At 39.8% G+C, this 21,329-nt stretch overlaps 1 protein-coding gene across 5 annotated transcripts in view; it reads left to right on the plus strand.

Annotated features, from left to right (window-relative positions):
• ARHGAP24 (Rho GTPase activating protein 24) overlaps positions 1–21,329 on the plus strand; it is a 242,091-nt gene that overhangs the window by 202,175 nt on the left and 18,587 nt on the right. For all 5 annotated transcript variants that reach the window (XM_062574314.1, XM_062574315.1, XM_062574318.1 and 2 more), the window contains one exon: positions 7,073–7,280. In XM_062574314.1, the coding sequence (XP_062430298.1) occupies positions 7,073–7,280 (208 nt within the window). The remainder of the gene's footprint in view (positions 1–7,072; positions 7,281–21,329) is intronic.

A 21,329-nucleotide genomic window follows, 5' to 3' on the forward strand; every position in this document is an offset into this window, starting at 1 on the left:
TTGCATTTCCACTTGCTGCAGAGAGATTTTTAAAGCCTTTTCTTCTGCATTGCATATACTCTTGCTGAAACAGCATGGCAGCAGTAGAAGGGCAGAGGAGGCTGGCTTTGAAAATGTGTCAGTTAGTAGTGCTGGAAGGGAAACACATGTCTGAGAAGGAGATACGACAACTGACGATAAGCTGTCATAGTGCCAGGGTGGGAAGGAGAACTATCTTTCTGAGAGGAGGCAAACTTTGTTCAGGGGAACAGGAGAATGTTTGTGCTGCCTTAGAAACTATGCTAGACAGGGAAATCCAAGTAAAAAAACTAAATTGTCATGCTGTGTAGATGATCTTATGCAGGACATAAAATCATGTTCATCTCCCGCTCCTCTCCAAGCTGTTCCTCCATGCTGCCATTTATCCTACAAAATTCATTCCCATTTGCACAGCCATGCAGTTGTCTGCTTATGAGATTCAGTGGTGATGTAGCATCATCACGGGTGATGCCATGACGAGGAGCCACAACCAGCCAGGGCAATCCCAGCACAGCCACAACGGAGATCTGTTTTCATTTGTGGCTGAGATTGTTCTGAAGGCTCTTTGCCCCAGCACGCGCACACACATGGGGCCAATGCTTTCTTTGGTTCCTCTGAAGACTGGACAACAGGACACGTGTCCGTAAAAAGTGTACAAGTATGTTTCCCTGCATTGGTGTGAATTAGAGCTAATTGGCTGTCTGTCCCCCATTTATACGTTTAACTATTTAGAGAATGTTTGGAGGCTAAAAAAGGATTAACCAATGAGTTTGCAGAGGCCTTCGGTGCAGCCTTGGCCTCTCCAGGAAGTGCTTCAGCCGTTTAGTGTTTCCGAGTATGTTCTGACACAGAAGCTCTTCATGTCTGAAACATGCCCCGGTGAAGCTGCAGTGTTTGGGGCAGAGGACTGGATGATGGGGGCCATGCTACTTATATGCTGTCTTCTAGGTACCCTGTGTTTCACTTGCAGTGTCTTGCACACGTTGAAAAATATCATTACAAAACCCCTAAATCAGAGCTGCAGAACACATATATGTATATATCTAGGTCTGCATCCTATTGGCCTAAATGTAGAGATGATTAAAGATGATAAGATTAATTGCCTTATACAATTCTTGAAACGTGTTTTGCAAATTGTATACCCAAGTATAAAAAATGTATAAAACTAGCTCTCTGCAGATCTAGCACATAAGCTTACATGAAGATCATTTAGTATTATATTGTGTAACTTAGACTGCTAAACCACAATGCAGAAAATCAGTGACAGTTAGCAAAATTAGCAGGGAAAGTCATTGGCTAGTCATTGGAAGAACTAGAAGAGAAGCATAACATTGTATGTTTAGGCTGACATACACGATCATCATCTTCATTGATGATACACGGTGGAGAACAATACCTAGAGATAAAGATCCATGCTGCATTGTATTAGGCCCTGAAAAATGAAATGCCAGGCCTGCATGGAGATCGTGTCATCAGGGAAGTGCTTTTTCAGAAGAAATCTGAAGGAAGACAGAGCTTTAAAGGTCGATTCAGAGACGATGTGTAAGTACCAACTTGGGTACTCCCTGAAAACACATCTGGGATAAGCAGGGAAAAAAATGACTTTGCTGGCTGTATGCAAGAATGAGAAGGGTCACTAGCACAGTGATTTAAGGTGAGCAGAGTTTTGTAGGAGGACGAGGCAGCAACATGGGCCATTGCCACAGAAGCAGTGCAGGCCCTGATCTGATTCAGTGTGACAGATTTCTGGCAGTGTTTCTGAAACATTCCTCTCCAGCCTGTAGCTGCTTCTCTCTTCTTTAAGAGTTCTTTTTTTCTGAGCAGTAAGCTCTGGTGCGCATCTGTGCGAAAACTCCAGGGCAGAGACCTTATGTACTGCTGCCGTCGCGCTGGCCATGCGGTGGGAGAAGTCTTGAAGCTAAGAGAATCTGAGTGAGACAGGAACAGAATTCTCCCACCACTATTTCTTGGTGGGGTTTTTCATCTCTGCTTTTGTTTATTGAAGAGAAATTACAGAATTCTGTAAAGAAGGAAATACTGCCTGTCTTTGACCCACTCAGATGGATACTTAGTGTTGGTGAACAGAGGAGCAGAGAGCTGTTATGAAAAAATAATTTTAAACTCCATCTGAAGTATTATGTAGCTGTGCCAGCCACTTTGTCTTATTCTAGGACCTCTGTTCCCAGACGAGCTGCTGAAAGCTATTCACCTGACTGTTTCTGTTATTTTCAGTCTCAATCAATTAGTGATTTAAAGTTGAAGGTTGCTTAAAACAGTCAACCAGATCCTAAGCTGGAATCAGTTCCTCTGATCTTAACTGACCCTCTCTGATCAGTATGGCCCACGAACTAACAACTTCTTTGGAAAGAGGGAGATCCTTTGTGCTGCACAGAGAGACAACACGTGGTGCAGGTGTGGGACCTGTCAGACACCAAATTCACAGTCCCATCATGAAGGATACCTAATTCATCACTAGTATCATTTTTTAGAAATCATTTTATTTGGTATGGTTTTATCAAGTATACCCAAGTTCCCGCAGACTGTTAAGTCTGATGAGGAACATCCCCTTTCCAGCACCCTTCACTGAAAGCTAAGCCACACTTGTGCAAACTCTGTCTGTGGTTAATAGGATTGTAGGAATTAGGAAGGTGGTTCCAGATTTGAACCTCAGGACTGCTTTAGTTGCATGGCTGAGTTTGTTTCTAAATCATCACGTTCACTCTTTTTTAGGAGAAGCTTCACAGACACAGTGGTCTAGATTTGGTCTTGCTGTGACAGAAGGTCCAGTCCACATCTGCCAGCCAGAGAAATTCACCCACAGTTGTACCCAGATGTATTCAGTATTTAGGATTAGTTGTGCTGGTAGAAGATGACATGCCTTAGAGCTCAATGCACACCTGTACAGCTGCTTCAGTTTTCTACCGCATTACTGAGAATGCAGAATAACCCAGCACAGCATAAACTGGCAGAAATGTCTGACTGAGCAGTGTTCCACATTAAAAGCATCAGTTTTCTGTGCTTCATACTGTCTGAAAATAATGTTACTATCATTTGATTTGCTTAGATGCAACTTGGGAAAAGCAGAGCCTTCTGACTCATTGAGCATATGTGTTGGAATAGAGCTGGGGGAGGTAGGTAATTTTTTTCAAGCAGAGAAACAAAGACCCAGAACTGGCACCTGGATCTTCCTCTTCTATTTTTTTACTGGATTAAAAGCTTGGAGTCAACAGACCTAAGAGGCATCCCCTGCCTGTATCCAGTATGTGAGGAAGTCATTGATTAATAGTATTCTTATTTCTTCCAGCACTTTGTAGATTTTAAAATCATAGTCTAACTGTGCTCATGTACTGTTGAGAACACCACAGTGCTTTCACAGTTCTGAGCAGAGTAGACATATGATGTAGTTTGGATATAACACTGTTGTGTCTTTCATATGCTTTAGGTGTATCTATCAGGCTTGGAAATCCAGTTTCTCAAAGTGTTTACAGGACTTCTGCCACGGGAATGTTCTAGTTAATGAATAACTGCTCAAAATGTCTTTTGCTATCATGTGATTTTCCTCTTTGATGTTATGCGTGATCTTGGCTCCTGCTTAATTGGATGTAGCTTTAAAGACCTGCAAGGGCCTCTCTGAAAGAGTAGTTCTGCTGATTAAATCTAATGACTGGCCAGAACTGGAAACATGTACGTTTCCCTGTCTTCCTGCTGTTGTGGGGAAACCAAGCTCTGGATCCGGATTCTGAATCTGAAGGGGGCCTTTCTGTTTGTTTCTTCTCTCTGAATCCGTATCCCCAAAATAAACAAACCACAAGACAGCACTTGTTCACCTGTGCCTCTGGATATGAGGTCTCTCTCTTACTTCCTTCTCCATGAAGCTGTTTTTACTTAGTTGTTGCGGTAGAAATGCACTAAGAACAGCATGTGAAATTATTTCTGTGATACTGGTCATGCTGTAGTTGAGTGAAGTGGTCTTCATAACCTTGGCTGTCTTTTCATGGCTTCTCTGTAAAGGAGACACTAGTAGTCTCCAGGTATAGCTGACAGCGTTCAGCTTTAGTCTACCTCTGCCAGCCATTATGGTTATTCTGTGTTTGCAACCACAACTGATCGTAGCATTGCCTTTGTTTCTTAACAGTCAATGTCCTAGTCTTTATAAACCACTGTAGTATCTCTGAAGTCATCAGTTATGATGGGCCAGAGGATAAGAATGTTAGAAATTAACAGTGGAAACAGGTGAACCTTGAAGGACACTGATCTTGTCTTTTGTTTTAAAAAGTCCCTGCTATGAACAGTGAAAAATCCAAGAAACAGACAATGAAAAAATGATGGACAAGGTAAAAGTTACGAGAACAAGATGTGGCTGCAGAGTTGTCATTGTTTCCCCCCACTTTTGCCCTGGGCAACAGAGTGGGTGTTCTATTCTTTCTTTTCTTTTTCTTTTTTTCTTTTTTTTTTTTTTTTTTTTCCCCATGAGGCATCAGCAGGTCTGTAATTCAAGTCAATATTTATGTAGAGCTTATCATGATTAATTCCTTTCATAGCCGATTATTGCCTGGTGCAGCGCTCTGGATTTGTGAGGTAATGAAAATCTTTTCCTTGGAAAATGGAAGTTTAGACTTTAAAAGCCAACCAAGTCTTCCCGAGATTAATTCCAAAGTCAAACAACTACGAAACGTACAGCACAGTAAATGGGGACTTGTAGAAGCATTTAAAGGAATGACATGGTGATTTACCTTTGATTTTCCGTAAGACTGAGATCTTAATTTTAGGTTACTATACAGTTACAATTACCACACTAGGTTTGTGCTTCCCAAAGTGGAGTGAGGAGATCCTCATGCTTCGAGGCAGACCCAGTAGAATCACCATTTTATGGATGGGGATCCAAGTCTCTGAGGCTTTGTCTGAGCTGTGAGATGGGATTGTGGGGCATATGCAGACCCCTCCTGCCCCTCCAGCCAGATGAGATGCAGCCAACTGAAGGTTACATACAATCTGAATCTAGTCTGTCAAATCCTAGCTAAGTACTGTAGTTACTCTGCCTGTCTCTCGGGTGTTCTCAGCTAGGTGTATTCTAAGTGTCTCAGTAAAAGTCCCCTAATTTACAAAGTACCTTATTGCAGTCCATCACAGAAATGGTTCAATGTTTAAAGTTTAAGAATGAAAATAGGAAAATATTAGGCTCTGATTTGGATGACAGTTTGTTTTCTTGACACAGCTCTCTGACATACAATGTTTTATTTTTCCACATGTGTATTTTTAAAGTTTCAAAATTTTCTTCATTCAGTAGCTGTGATTTGTTACTACAATGGAGAACTAAGTTGGCTGTATGCATTTAATATATGTCATCTTTCATATCTGAACCACTTGTTATTTGTGCTCAGAAATATTGTTTGGCACTAGTTACGGGCGTCTTAATGCTGTGCAGTTGCCAGCTGCTTTCAATATACTGCAGCTTATGTTACAGTGCATCAGCAATTTGTAACGATACAGAAATGTTTTTTGCTCCCACTGCACAAAAATTTGTATTCCGATTTTATTCATTCTGTATTAGACATGCATTGAAAACCACTTCTAAAATGAAAAAAGAAAAAAAATGCAGCAACTCAAAATGTATTAATATGAAGTGATGTGTTTTGACTACAATGTCATTACTAATAGGAGTCTCAAAGCAGTCTGACAGTTTTGAGAACTCACTCTTTCTTCTACAAATGTTAGCTGCTCTTTAATATGTACATTATTATAAAGAGTATTATCATGAGGGGAAGAAAGTGTAAGTAATAGGACAGAGTTTATTCATACTAATTGCACTGTCGGTGGCCATGAGTGGTAGTTGTACAACATATAATTGGAGTATCTGTATTTCATACTGATGAATTTTGTTTGGAAAGAGCTGAATGCAGTTTTTGGGGTGATGCAGTTTTTGGGGTGAGAGTCAAAAGCAAAAGCTGACTGCTCAACTTTGGGCTTTCTTTAAAAAGGCAAAACACCGCAACTCTGTTCTCCTTGTTGAACATTCTTAAACCACTAGGAGCTGTGCACTTGCTGAAGTGTATTTTTTTTCTTCCTTTTTTTCCTTTATGGGTTAAGTAATTGTAAAATGAGCCTTTCAGGTATAGGTATTTATTTGATCTTTAGTTTCTGATCATGACTGCCCTAGAACTATTCTTTGTCTTTCTATATATATGGGAGTTGCATTGGCTTGCTTCAACCCCCATTCTTGTTAATACATGCTCTCAAGAGAGAATTTCTGTCACGGACGACATGGCTGAACGTTATTGTGGCGCTATGGTGGCTAGTTCTGCAGTTTGAAGAGGACAAGGAAAATAAGCTGTGAAAAAATAGCTGTCTTTCCACTGCCAGCAGTGATATCTTCAGATCAGGTTAAAGTGAGTTTAGACAATAAAATTCTACTTCTTTTGAGGATGAGTCTAAACACTGATTTCCTGCAGTTTCAGTCTACATATTTCTCCCTTAGTGTCATGATTGTTTTTCAAACACACAATTTCTTATTGCTGAAGCAGAAAGTGATAGTGCAACTGGTCGTAAACTACAGGAATGGTGTTTTTGTGTATGAAAATTCAATTTATCATTTGATTCAGTGGGAATGAAATCCCAAATCATATTTAGAAATCTTTTCCCTCAATGTGTAAAGGAATAAGTTATGTGCCATTGAAAGTGATACTGAAAATACTTCATTTTGTATAGGTAGTCAGTCATAAAGCAAAATGTGGATGGAAATTTGTGTTGCTTTTAAATTGGAAATTTTGTGACAGAAGATTCTAATTGTATTGTTTCTATATATTTTGTACTTCTTGTCTGACAAGCCCTTTACACTGTATTTTAAATAATGTTTTGAAGCATTACTGTGAAATATATCAGTATCATATTTTCACATATCAAGTATGAAGTTGAGCATTAAACCTTTAGGAAAAGAGTAGATTAATTGTCTATGTACTTAAAAAGACCTTTAGATTGTGTGTATTTTAACATCAAGCGTAGGCTTCTTGAACATCTTTGTGAGTCTCAGCCAAGTCACATCTCTTTTTTTATACAGGTATTTTTGGCCAGAAGCTGGAAGATACTGTGCGATATGAAAAGCGGTACGGGAACCGTCTGGCTCCTATGCTGGTGGAGCAGTGTGTGGATTTTATCCGACAGCGGGGGCTAAAGGAAGAAGGGCTTTTTCGACTGCCTGGGCAGGCTAATCTTGTCAAGGAGTTACAGGATGCATTTGACTGTGGAGAGAAGCCCTCTTTTGACAGGTAAAATCTCCTGCTGTCCTGCATTCGCTGAAGCCTAGACAGGGTGTGAAGTGATGGGCCGAACTGGCTGACCTGCTGTGCTGTAGCGCACGTGGCAGTGACAGAGCAGGTTGATCCCTGAAATACTTTTATAGGTTTTTCTGTATGTTTCCTATTATCACTCTAAATTTTTCTTCTTTTATGACTTTGGTGTCTGATTTCAGAGCGTTTCTGGGGAAGTTCCACCTACAAAATGTTGGTTAGGTTATCGCTAAGAGTTTGGCTTAATCAAAAATACCTGGATTGTCTTGATCTTAATATACTAGAAATATGGTGGTGATGGTGGAGTTATTTCTACAAAGGAAGAATTTTCCTATCACCAGTTTTAATATGTTCTGTTACTTATACAACTGATTAGAAAGGAAGTTGTCTTTTGTGTGTTCTTTTATAACTTTAGGCCTTCGGTCTTGAAATAAAAGTAGCTATAAGCATAGTAGTAGCTGTATATAATAACAAACCTAAATGGCCTTGAGAGTCCAGATCTGTTTGTATTCTAGTATTCATGCAGTTTTTCAAAGCCAGTGAGAATTTTTTGGGCCCAGAAAGGACCAAGTCCTGTTCACATAACTATTGATGATCTTCAATCTTGTAAGATTAACTTACTGTGTGTGTTCTGGTCTGAAATGTGATTCTGTTCGAAATTACCCTCTGCTGCAAAAGGAAACCTTCAGTGGTAAAGCATACAGCTCTCCTCTGAGGAGCACTCATAGTGAGAATTCACTTATTTGGAGGTTGCAATGAGGGGAACAGAACCAGTAGATTACAAATGGTGCAAAGCCTTTAAAACACTATATTAATAATAAGTTAATGAAATTCTGATTTTAAAAGATAGTAAAACAGCTGTTATGCTTGATGTGTATTCTGAGTGACACCTGTAACACACCTCCAAAATGGAATTGTGATTCTTTCTTCCCATTGAGGGTCTAATCGGAATGATGATGAGGAGCAGACAGCTTGTATTTATTTTGCGGGTCCTTTGACTGATAGCAATGCAAGTATCAGGAAGAAAAGCACAACTTAATCTTTTAGTGTAAAAATATTCCAAGATACAAACCTGACTGCTGGAAAACATTTATGTTGCTGCCTTCCCTAGCCCTATGAAGTGAGCAAATGTGATATGCCTGAAGGAGTGTGTGGGATGCACAGAAGGCAGACATCTGTTCTGCTGCATTATTTCAGTCTCCTCTATCCTGACCCTCACTTTAAGAAATGCTGAGAATTTTATAATGTCCTAAAAAAGAAGAGTGATTGTCTTCATACCAGGATTATTACTTCCTCGTCCAAAGGTGAGGGTTAGGATGATTGATCACTCTGGAAAGTGCTGGTGTTAGCTGATGAATGTTTGTAGTGGACTACTGACTGTTAAAATACTGCATAACTATGCTGTGGATATAGGCAAATGGTTTTAAAAGTAGAAATTTACATTAGCCAGGCATCTGTTGGGAGTGTTTTCCTTTCTTCGTCTTTCAAGTTAAATGCTACTCGTTGTATGTCTGGCTTAACTTCTACCAAAGATGTAAGTGGGCAAGCAGCAGGGGCAAAAAAAAAAAAAAAAAAAAAAAAAAACAAAACAAAACTCCCCGAAAATCTATTTTTTCTATGTCTGTAAGCCAAATCACTGAGGAGGAAATGCCTAAGAAAACAAACAATCCCCAGATTTGAGGAAGATTTACTGAACACCCCACTCAGAGGAACAGCTTTAGAGAGGTGCACACGTCGCATCTATTCAAAACAAATGAGGCCAGGGCTGAGCAGCATAAATATTTTTTGCAAGGTTATCTAGCAACATCTGTGGCACACTAATGAGCCTCCAGAACAGCCATCCAGTTGAGCTTTAGCAGATGACACAGAGAAGAGATTTTACATGCTGCTGCTGCGAGGCAAACACGTGATCTCTGCTATAGCAGCTGGAAACTGCTCTAGGTAGCTAGAGCTACCTATAAATCCTTTGGTACTGCAATTCTGCATCTAAAGCTGAGTATTAATAGAACACCTACTGGTATGCTTGCCCAGGGGGGAAGGAAATTGTTGGTTTTGTTTTGGAGGATTTTTTAGGGTTTTTTTTCTGTTTGCTTTTTCACATTCTGTAGTTTGGACACAATGTGTGTTTCAGATGCAGCAATGGTCCATAATTTTAAGATACAAATTCTGTTCTGTTATCATCTCTGCTACCATTGGGCATCTCCATTTTTCCTCCAACTCTTAGTTTCATTTGTAAGCTTCTATAGAGTGTCTACATGATTTCCTTGTTTCTGGGTTGTTGTTTCATTGTCTAAACAGCAGCATAGTCTCTTGGCCTCTATACTACAAGCTGACCTCTTGGAAAGTAGCTGCAATCTGAAAAGATGCTGTAGAAAGAAAAGTAGTATGTTAAAGATGCATACTTACTATCTCCCATAGACTTCCAGATCCAGCATATTTAATCTGTAATTTCCTATGATTAGTCAAAAATCCAGAAGTGCAAAAACAACACTAGTTCTGTTTATTAATTTATATTCCTCCTTTCTCATATATCAATAGTAATAAAGATTTTGCAGTTAGAGCTGACAGTTTTGTTGATGGGGCACAAATCACAACATAGTTCAGGTCACTGTTCCATAACAGTGCTAGGTCATTGGCTCCAACTGGAAGAAAGGCTAGCTTTTGTCATTGGTATTTGAAGTAATACAAAGCTGATGTTTAGAGTAGGATGCCGTTTTTCATACTGATGTTTCTTCTGTGTCTAAATGCACATAAGTGAAACAAAGTTTTTAAAATAAATGAAGATGCAGTGAAATTTGTGAGCATGGGCAGGAGTATGAAGTGAGAAACTAAATTATTATTAAATAACCATTCTTGTCTTTACACTTTCTTAGCTGATTACGCAAAACACATAACTTGTAGAATTTCTTCAAAATTTCACCTCTGTTTTTACATGGTGGCACCACTCAGAACTTGTTACAACCCTTGGGGGATGGAGTTCAGACGCACCGATCTCTCCCCAGCAGCCTTGAGTTTACCTGCTGTGACTGCCCTCCCCATCTTCCCATTTGCATTTCTCTGCAGCAGTTTGGCAAAGACAACCACACACACACACACACACACACACACAAAAAAAAAGCAAGCAAGCAGAAATGCAAACCAGATACATTTGAAAGAAGCAAAATAGAGAGCCTTACTCAAAAGAACAAGCTACCATGTTTTGTAAACATGAAACCTGAGACGCATATTTGAAAAATTGTAGTTCTCACTTTAGAGCTTGATGTTCTGTGTTACTAAAGTCAGTTATAAAAATACAGAGTGAATCGAGGACCGTTCAGAGAATTTCAAAAACCTTCACGATATTCATTTGTTCATGATCTTATTTTATAGTTTAAGAAAGCATTGGTAAAGATTTATGGGCTAGGGTTAGACAATTGCAAGAGAGTAGAAATCTTTCTCAAACTCCCAAAGTCACAAAACCTAATATCTGATCAGAAACATCCAACAGCCCAGCCCCCTGCTATAAAAAGTGGAACATCAGCATTTTCTGCGGTCTCTTGGAAAGGGAGTTAAAGTTGCTACAACTGAAAACTGCTGAGAGTAGCCTATATTGAGACCCTTTGTGTGATGAACAAAAGAGAATAACAAAAAGCCTATGTCAGTTTAAAAAAAATAGTAAATATCTCAGTTTCTCTGTATGTATGTATACATAATGTGAAATCTGCTTCAAGGAACTAGCACTACAGTTAGGCAATTGTTAGTACTTTGAAATAGCTTTGGTATTTCCAGTACATCTCCACAGACCTCTGTGTAAAATTTTCTCTTCCAGGAAATCCATTTTGCTTGCCCCTGGGGTAGTTGCTTTTCTCTGCTGTGTGGCTTATAGTTAAAATTTAAAATCCCTCAGCAACTGCTTGTTAATACATTTGCAGTGATACACACCAAGTAGATTATGACTATTTGTTTTGCAGAACTAGCATAGTAAACATGGCACTGCTAAAGGAAACCAAGGCGAGGGGTTCCTTTGTTTCACAGTTCTTACCTTGAAGCGAACAAAATTGGATTTCTCTTTCTATATTATCTCTTTTCATCTATTGTTCATCACAGTTATTACCAGATGACGTGAGAGTTAAAATTTCACAGGAAGAAAAAGTATTTGAAATGTCACTGAAACAGATATCAATATTTATGTCATTGATCTGTGTATGCGATTGGGATTTTTGTAACTGTTGCTATTGATGTGTGTAGTCTGGAAGTTCAGAGGAGTTCAAGAATACATAGCTCACGTGCCTGAGGTTGTGAGTATCGGTGAGAGAGAAAGCAAACACATGCCCACATAATTAGCCAAAAAAAAAAAAATTCCCTGGTACATTTTCTCATGAATATCAGCTCCTCTAAAGAGGAATGCAGTATATTATGGGTAAAATACTCCTTGTTGCTCTTCTCACCATTGCTGTCAGCTCAGAAAAAGATACGTGAGTGGCTATCTGTGATAGCTGGTGGACATTAAGGCTTATTTACTGGAGTCAAATAATCCAGAATGTAGAACTGGATATGTTCCTGTTCATTTAATCACTGGGATTTCCAAAGAAAAAGAAGTGAATGACAAGTGTGGTACTAATGTAATAGCCTCAAGGTCAGAAGGACCAACTGCAGAACCCTAAAAATACGGAGAACACGACAGTCTGCCAGAAGTCACTGCATCCTCACTTACCGAGGGCATGGTCGAAGGACACCACAAATGAGTTTTAACTCCAAACCTGACATAGCCGAAAGCTTTTATTAAGAAGAGGAAGCCTCTGAACTACACGTGTCTGCATGTACTCTGAAGCCACTGAAAATTACATGTATCTGAGGGAAGCAGTGTTACGTGTCTACTGTGAGAAGAAAAGAGGAGCAAGGTAAAATCCCCCATTTCTCAAGAGAAAAATCCTTGCTCGCTGAGGTTGGAGTCTATGAGAAGTGTAGCAGTGCCTTAGGTGGTCTGTGCAGTTGGCGGAGAGGGGAAGGTGCCTCTGGACAATAATTCCCTCTCTAGAGGCACCCATCATTCTCCCTTGCTTTAGAGAGCCAGGCATGACTGCAGACCTAAGTTAAAGTGATCCTTCCATTCAGGGGTAATGGGACATCACACTGAGAGGCAGAGTCTGCAGAATACCTTTGTTACGTGCACCAGGTATCACACTGCACGTTCCCAGAGCAGAGAAATCATCTCGGGATTCTGGTGTTTCGGTGCAGTGAGCGCTAAAGCAGGCCTCTGCCCCAAGGCGGAAACGGGCAGTGGCGGGTGTCACGTACGGCAGGGCAGAGCCACCCCTGCAGTATCTTGTTGGCTCTGTAGTGAGGGACGGGTAAAAGGACACTCAGCCTTTCAGACCTGATGTCAAACGGTAATGCTGGCGTGCAGGGAAGAAAATTGGAGTGTCGATACTGAATCCAAGCCTTCTAGGAGCACTGGGCATGGGACTGAGGAAGAACAGTATTTTCTGAATCGCCAGATGCAAACTTGATAAGGACAGTTGATTTTGTTTTCGAAGTGCCGAACAGGCAAGACAAGAAGTTTGGAAGTAATTAAAGCTATAAGGTTTGAAAAAAAATAGAAGCTATGAAGAAATGCTCCAGTTTCTCCTGGAATAACGATTGTGCTTTTTGCCTATGTTTTCTGAATCAAGGTTTAACAAATGCTAGAAAATCCTGGCAAAGCAAATGTTTTTACAGCATGAAAGTAACTATGCATTCCAAAAAAAGTGAAATGCTTTTTCAGTCCTGAGGCATTCAGCTATTAATATCCTCCATGTCTTTAGGACTCAATTCACAGGAAAGCCGTTCGTGTGTTTTAGGAGATGAGTAAATGTGATATTTATGAGCAATACTGATGTATTTAATATGTTTTTGTTCTTGGTAATGTCTTTCTTTAATTGTAGTAAGTGGAAGGATGCTACTGAAGGGAATGTAGGCAAACCCATGATAAGATTTCCTGTTTCCTAAACCCTCTTCAATCACGTTCCTTTATTTATTAAGGCTATTTTTTATTCTTTACTTCTCAGAGGACGTGGCAGCTGCTAGACAGTGTTGTCCTCACCAAAACCGCTCTGCAACCCAGAGGAGAGGACTCTTTTCTGGGCATTACACAGAACTTGGTCCTTTCATACTCTAGGAAGTGAGTGTCAGCACAGCTTTTATATTCTTCTGCAGAAACAAAATATATTTTTTTAATTTTTGGTGAAAGCAAAGAATTGGAGTTGTCTTGGAGTGGCTGTAGTTTGCACTGACACTGGGCTACAGCTAGACGTTGACTTGGAAATCTTTAGTGATGAAGATTTTTCTTTTCCAAATCTTGAGCCTGTATGTAAGCATTTCCTTTGTTTAAAAACAGATAGTTCCTTATCAGAAAGAGACTTTATTCCCTTCCTTGTGGGTGGATGGAATATTTTGGAGGCTCCTTAAAGTAGCTGCATCTTGAGAAAAATAGTAGACTGAGGTTCATCCAAGGTTGTTTTTTTCCAAAGTAATGTTAGTGAATGCACGAGTCAGGAGTAAGTGTAAGATTTGATTGAGAGAGACAATGTTAAAATCCTTAAAATCCTTAAAAAAAAAAAAAAAAAAAAGAAAAGAAAAGAAAAATACTTCCCCACTCTCGTAATTCTTTTACCTGGTGATCAAAAACTTTTTTGTAAGTGCAGTAATCCCTAAAGACAACACTTTGGTCTGAAAATAACTCTTTACTAGACAGCTGACTCTTGCCAATGGCCTCAGGCCTGTGGAAATTCCTGGCAGTTTCTCCTTGCAGAGTCCCAGGCTTGCTTCCTTGATCTTTATAAATGACACTCCACTTACCAGTTAATGTCTGGAGCCACGTCTCTGTCCTTTCCCTTCTCTCTTTCTCTTGCAGAAATAACCTCTAAATGCTGTGTGATGTAGAGACCTACTCTAGCAATTAAATACATGTTAGGTTGTTACTTTTAACTTGATTCAAGGATCATTAAATCTGGTTAATAGATGTCCTGCTGTAGGAGCCTGTTACTGACAGTGAAAGAACATCTGTAATTCCTTTGCCTGAATTCTGGTTTCAGAAGTGAAGTTGGTCCTTAACTTTTGTGAAAAAGCACCTGTGTCTTTACTTGTTACTGCAGGGTTGAGATCTTCTGAAAATATGGATGTAGCCTGTTTCACTTGCAGATAGTAAATTACTTCTTAGATAGCCATTTTTGCAGACAGAAAGGATAACATTTTGGTAGTATGTGAAACTCTCGAGAGTTTTGGTGTAAAGCATCCTTACTTCGGGCTTCCAAGATTTGTGGCTTTCTTGTCTGGTAAGTTTTATTGGTTTGTGGGACAGTTTTTCATTTTATATATACACTTAATGATTCCTGCAAAATCTTTGCAAAAACTTAGGTCTTACTGAACAGCCTCTCAGATGATAAAATAATTTAGCATCATATTTGTGGGAACTGGTTTATATCTGCTTCCAGATACAAACCCATCCATTTCTTAGGCTTATTCTCACCTTATGTATGAGCACTTGTATCTTTCTTTAAGGATCTGTATGTGGGTAATGTGCATCTTTTTTATGTCCCTTTACAACCTTTTTTTTTTTTTTTTTTTTTTTTTTTTTTTTTGGTCTAAAATTGCTGTCACCCATGCTACCTTTAAAGGGACAGTGTCTAGCCTGAATAAACTAATTGCTGTTACAATTACTAAAGTGGATGTTTCACTCAGAAATAGATTCTGTCAATCTTTAGTATTTTTTGCAGTGCTTGCTCCTCTGAGTAATTCCTTGGAAGGTAGCATCGGTGCGCAAACTCCTGAGCACAAAGTGAAAGGAGCAGAACACTTGTTTGCTTGTAGAAAAATAAGAATTGAGATCAGTATTTACCGAGTGAAGCCAGACTTCTATTGCAGTGGGAAAAATAGAAAGACAGCTGAGAAACTAAGATGAAGGTGAAAGCTTTCAATTTTGTTCCACAAGTTGTAGGCAAAATTTTAGCTGGTATTTAGATTACCTACTATACTGCTTGTATTATATGCACATTATGTAAGGAAATATGTATAGCCATCTGGGCACAATCCTTGTAAACATGCTCTAGGTGACTCTGCTTAAGCAGGGGGGTTGGACTGGATGATCTCCAGAGGTCCCTTCCGACCTCAACCCTTCCGTGATTCTGTGAAATGTTACAGAGGGGAAAGCTTTGAAGATGCTACACAAGGGAACAAGGGAACATGGTTTATGTGGGGCATCCAACCTGAACAGTGCATTTCAGGACCCACAGTCAGCCTCCAGCATCAGTCGAACCACTTCTGATTCATCATAACACTACTCAGCACAGGCTTTTCCCTCCCAGCTTTTGAGTACTGATTTTTTGAACAGTAACATTGCTCTGTGTGGGATTATGTGTATTTGCAGTATTCTGCTGACATTGCTCACTCACAGTGTTCCCACACTGGTTTATTGTAGATTCTAGTGCCTCACTTATGCTGTTTGCATCCTGGCAGCATGTGTATAGTACGTAACTCAAATGCCAGCCAGACAGTTGGGAACTCATCCTCCCACGTGAGGAAGACATTGATACTGGTACGTGAGAGCTGCTCTGCAAGTCCTGGATGCAGCCAGCGAACAGAGCAGTGGGCCTGGGATACGTTGGTGAGGGGGGTCTTTGTAAATGGAGATTCAGGATTGTGGTCTGTGACACATTTTAAATTATGGGGAACTCGGGGACGTACTGATTACACAAACCGAGTTCTACTGTTCTCCTTTATTACCAGAATTCCTAAACTGAATTATAACCTCGTAGTTTTCTGCTTCCTACTGTTTGTTCTTTATGCAAACTGTATATGTGTCATCATGGCCTAGAGCTATTTTTGGCGGAGTATTAATCTTTTTGTAATGTGACCTTGCCCTGTTACATTTCCTCTCTGAAAGTGTATGAGGAGTTTGTTGGCTTTGCGCTCTGAAATGCTGACTCCAGCTCTCTGAACACGCTGTACGCTTGTCTGTGAATGTGAGGGTTATGCGGGGATTTCTAGTGACCTGCTGCGCTTTAGTAATTTTTGTTTATGGTGGAGAGGGTGAAAATCTCCAGGCAGTGTAATCAGTCTGACAGCAACTTCCACAGTGTCTGTGATACCACAAAGGAAAGTGCTGTCAAAACAGCACTGCCATGACGGATATTGATGACAGAGTTCACATGAATAGGGCTTTGAGTATGTGTAGCCTGATGACTAAGGAGAGAAGCTGTGATGCGTTTGCATTTGTAATGCCCTCACATGGATAGTAGTGGAGTAGGGGATGCTCCTTTGGACACTGATCAACAGTAAAGCAATATTTATGTTTTAACAGTAAAGCAACCAGCATCTGCATGGATACATTTCAGTGTACCCCGTGAGCATGAACACACTTCTGTCTCCCATTGCACTGGGGACAGATGGAGCAGCTTGTTTAGCTGTAAGGGCAGTACAGCAGTCACTTCAAGGTGCAAGGGCTGCTTCTGCTCCAGTCTGAGAAGGAAACATGTTGACCCACAGCCCAAACACCTGGTTATGAGGTGCTAGGTCAGAAGCTGGAACTGTGGAAATCAAATTCTGTCTGACCATGATTTCTTGTAAAGGCAAACCTCTCACTGAGGTGCACCAAGCTAGAGCTGCAGTGTGTGTTCAGGATCTGAGAGTTTGTGCCTTCAATCCTGTGTCCCTGTAACTGGACTTTGGTAACACAGAAGTGCATTTTTTTTCTCTACAGTAATATTTAAACAGAGTAGCTATACCAACTCTTACACAAAAGGATTTTAGAAAATGCTTGCAGCAAAAAATGTGAAATTGCGAAGAGAATTCATTGAGGGACTCTGTCAAAGCTTATTAACATCTAACAAAATTATTTATTCTAAGTTTTAATTAAAGAAAAGACCTTGGCAGAAATGTAAGGCTTTGTTTAATTGGGTCTAACTCTTCTGACTTCACTCAAAGCATTTCTGAGTGGGAGCAATCAGACTGTTGAAGTTTAGGAAAGGGCCAGATTTGGTAGGTCTCTCCATGCCACCTAGAACAATGTGCATATCCCACACGTGCAGGAAAAACAATGAGATGCAGAGGATGTGGTTTGTTTTGGCTTCAACTTCATGAACTTACCTCAACACAGAACTACCTGGCAGTAACTTGTGTGGCACAGGTACTCGTTTCTCCCACAATCATCTCAACTGAGAGGGTTACACCTTCCACTAGCCCAACACAGCTGGGGTCTGTTACCCTTCCCGATATTAAGGGGCCAAGGTAGAGAGGTTATTTCCTCCTGATCTAGTCTACCTGCAGTTTTTCATAAAACCAAGCTGCAGTATAATGAGAATTTGCATGGGACATCTGGCATCTGCTCAGTTGATGACAGCTTGAATTTAAATCCTCATCACACCCTTGAGCTAATGTGGAGGATGTGAAAACCAGAACCCCACCTTCCTGTGACCTAGCAGAAAGAAAATCTTAGACTTGTTCCTCAGAAAGTGAGGAGTAAAGAACTCTATCTGGTAAGACTTCCACTGTACAGAGGGATAACGCTTACCAGAGCACAAGCCATGCTTAGCCACTCTCTCCTTGCCAGCCCACTGGGGAAACAGAGAGAAGCCAGTGCCCCGGTCTCTGCAGTGACGCACATGGCGAAAGGGGCCGTGCACGTGCTCGCTGCACGAGTCCAGACACAGAGCCGCAGAGCTCTGAAGGAGCACGGAGGTCCTGTTCTCTCTCCACTTACCCTCTTGTCTACACTTGACGTAGCTGTGTGTTGCGACTTCTTCCATGCTGTCTTTTTCCCATGGTGAGGCCAAGTCTTTCCTACCTCCACTTTAGTAAAAATCACTCATGACTTCTGATCTCTGAAGTACTGTACTTTTTCTCTAAGCGAGATAAATAATTTGCTCAGACCTTCTTGCATGAGATACTGAAATAGGATGTTTCTCAGCTTTTTTCCTATTGGGCTGAATTTAATTTTCTGCTCTGTGCTTTGTCATTCCCACTTCAAGCTTGTTATTATTCATTCCGCACTTGGACAAAGTCTGCCTCAGTTAATGAGGGCTGTTCTAATTTAGATAACCAAGGAAATTTCTGCTGGAGGTGACTTTCTCTATTTTAATACTTGTTAATTAATACTTTTAATCATGTTAGTTAAGAATATGTAATGGTTAAACACTTTGACATTACAGTGTCAGACAGCAAAAGATATATCAAGATAGGAAAAATTTAAATAAATTTCTGTAGCTGTAATGGTCCTAGGATATAAGCAAGGCCAGGTTTGTCTTTTTTTTTAAACTAATCTGTTGCAGTTGGGAAGAGTCTATGAGGGAGAGAGCCCTTTGCAGGCCCTGAAAAGATCAGCAGATTGCAAATTACATAAATGCCCTCAAGGCAGACATACAAATACTTTTTTAATACATTTTTACATATAAAACCAATATTCTAATTGAACCATTATTCCCTACATTAGAGCCAATATTCCATATATTAGAACCATTATTCTATGTAGTTGTTTAGAATGTGAATCCTTACTGATGTGGATACAAGACCATAGACAAGAAAGGGGAACAAATGTTTCCGATCCACAAGAGAACTTGGAATTTAGCTTTCCTTTAAAAATCTCTCTGGCTGAAATTGGCCTAATGGTACTTGTGGATTAAAACACCTGGAACAGAGCTGGATTAAAATTGGAATCTGCTATTTCTAAGTTTACTTCTTCATTTTAAATTGAAAGGCGAAAAAATAATACTGGATAGCAAATTCTAAACAGACTATACAGTGTCTTGGAAAGACACTCTTAGTTAGATTGTTCACCATATTTTTATATCAATATTTTACATTAAAAGGAGATTTCTAGCCTCTACCTAACTGTTGCTGTAAAGAATTTAAAAATATCCAGTTCTTTTAAACACCTTCACAGTAAGTATATGTATTCATGTATGTTTGCTTGTTTATGCTGCCAAACTGTGTGGATAGACTGAGTTTAAGTCTCAGATAGCGTTCCAGTACAGTTCAGGGACAAACATAACAAACTGACTTTTTCAAATTTAGGATAATCTTATTTTGCAATCCCACCATCTAGTGGCAGTCTTCTGGTAATGTCTTACCACTCAGTAGAAGTCTATCAAGATACATATTAATTCAAAAGCCTGCAACTATGTTGCAGCCTTCAAACTGTGGCCTGGATTTTGAACCCCAGCCCAGAAAGCATGGTTCTGTAGACCCAGATACAGCATCTACCTCAGGAAGCTAGCAGGAGAACCCAGAGCTTGCTGTTGTTTCCTTGCACCTCAGGATCCTACCTTCCCATTTCTCTTTCAGCTTCTCCTTTGCAGAGCCTGTGTTTTTAGCAGGCAACTAACCCTTCCCAGTGTTACTCTACAGGGGTGATTGTGGATGCTGGCAAAACAAGCTTCCCACAATGAAATATGACTGTATAATTTGGACTAAGATCACTTTCTCACAGTTTTTTTTTTTTTTCCTTCTGCTTTTTTTCTGTGTCTGCTCATCCCTCAAGGAGTATTTCACTTCACACCAAGCAATTGTAAAAATCATTTTTGTGTACTACAAGAAGCATGGTACTGGCAATGGAGAGAAAGGAAGAAGGTGTTGTCTGATCCCCTCCCTGGGAGACCTGTGTGCCAGCATTTAATAGTCCGGTGGTAATTTCTCTCTGTCTTTATCTTGCAGAATTTTTGAAGGACCTCTCTGGTTTTGATGCCAAATAGGGTCTGGAAAAATGTATTTCTGTTCTTCAGCAGGCCTGGAGAGTTCTCTTGTTTAATAGAAGAATAAAAATTTTAAAGTCTTGAGAAAAATCCAATGAATGCAGAGCAATCCCAGTTAAATTCTCTGCAGATGCATAGTCTGTGCTCCCTTTCATTCTGCTGTGTAAGGTACTGTATTAAGGCTGCCACTTCACATCTGTTCTCTGTGGCTGCTGCTCTCCTTCAAAGTCTGTCTGACGAGCGAAGGTCTTTCCCTATATATTTGCTTTTGTCTTCCTGATGCACAAACTTATTAAACTCTCTAGAAGAGTTCTCTGTACAATTTACTTCCTAAATAAGGCAGAGATGTGCCAGTCGCCTTAATATACATCCTATTTGTGTGCTCTAAAAACTGGCACCAGTGACAACAACAAAACATGTAACTATCTACATAAGAAAAGATTATCTGTGTTTTAAGCCCTTGGGCTGTGCAGTTGGGGATATAGCGAAGAGCTGTAATTTGCATTGAGATTGGGGATGGACAGAAGACAAAGGATGGAGGTGAAATCTGAAGAGCACTTGAAATCTCACACAGTAGCACAGTTGGATCTGATTTCATGCATGGTGCTGTTTCTCGTGTTTGTTATACATGCATCCATGAGGTGGGGGGACAGTAGATAATTCCCATTTGGATCCAAATCAGGCTAAAAGTAGAGGTTTGAACCATCACTAAGAATGCATTTTGAATTAGTGTTTGGTTTAGGGTTCCTCCAAGAAGTCATACGTGTTTTGGAATTTTGGGATAGTTTTTAGAGTTGAAATAGAAATTTTTGCTGAGAATTTATTTCTAGGGGGCAATACTTAAATACATACAGTTATTTATAATTTCTCTTCCTCTGTTTTTACTTATATCGCTCAAGTCATACTGTATTAATCTAAGGTTGTTCCCAGCATTCTTGTTAAGATTTAACTTAGCAAAAGCCATTCTTGTTTCAGCAGAGATCATTCCAACATAATGATTAACATACCTCTAACAAAACTGAAGCATGTCAAATACCAGTGGTTCTCTTTGTAAGGTTGTGAATTTTAAAAACTGTCCAACTACAAGCACTCTTAAAGAAAAAAGAACAATGCAACAATGTGTGTTTTAGAAATATCTGTGCATTCCCCATTTATTAGGAGTGAAAATGGCATAATTTCGTGCCAGTTTTCCAAATTTTTCAGAAGTCAGAGGGAAGGCTATCAGGTTGCAGTATAATTCTCTTTATCTGAATCAGTGAAAGCATGTAAAACATTACAGAGAAGGAAGATGTAAAGAAATGTCTAAGCAGCTAAATCTGGAGATGGT

This window comes from Rhea pennata, chromosome 4 (genome assembly GCF_028389875.1).
Source record: "Rhea pennata isolate bPtePen1 chromosome 4, bPtePen1.pri, whole genome shotgun sequence".
Lineage (NCBI taxonomy): Eukaryota > Metazoa > Chordata > Aves > Rheiformes > Rheidae > Rhea > Rhea pennata.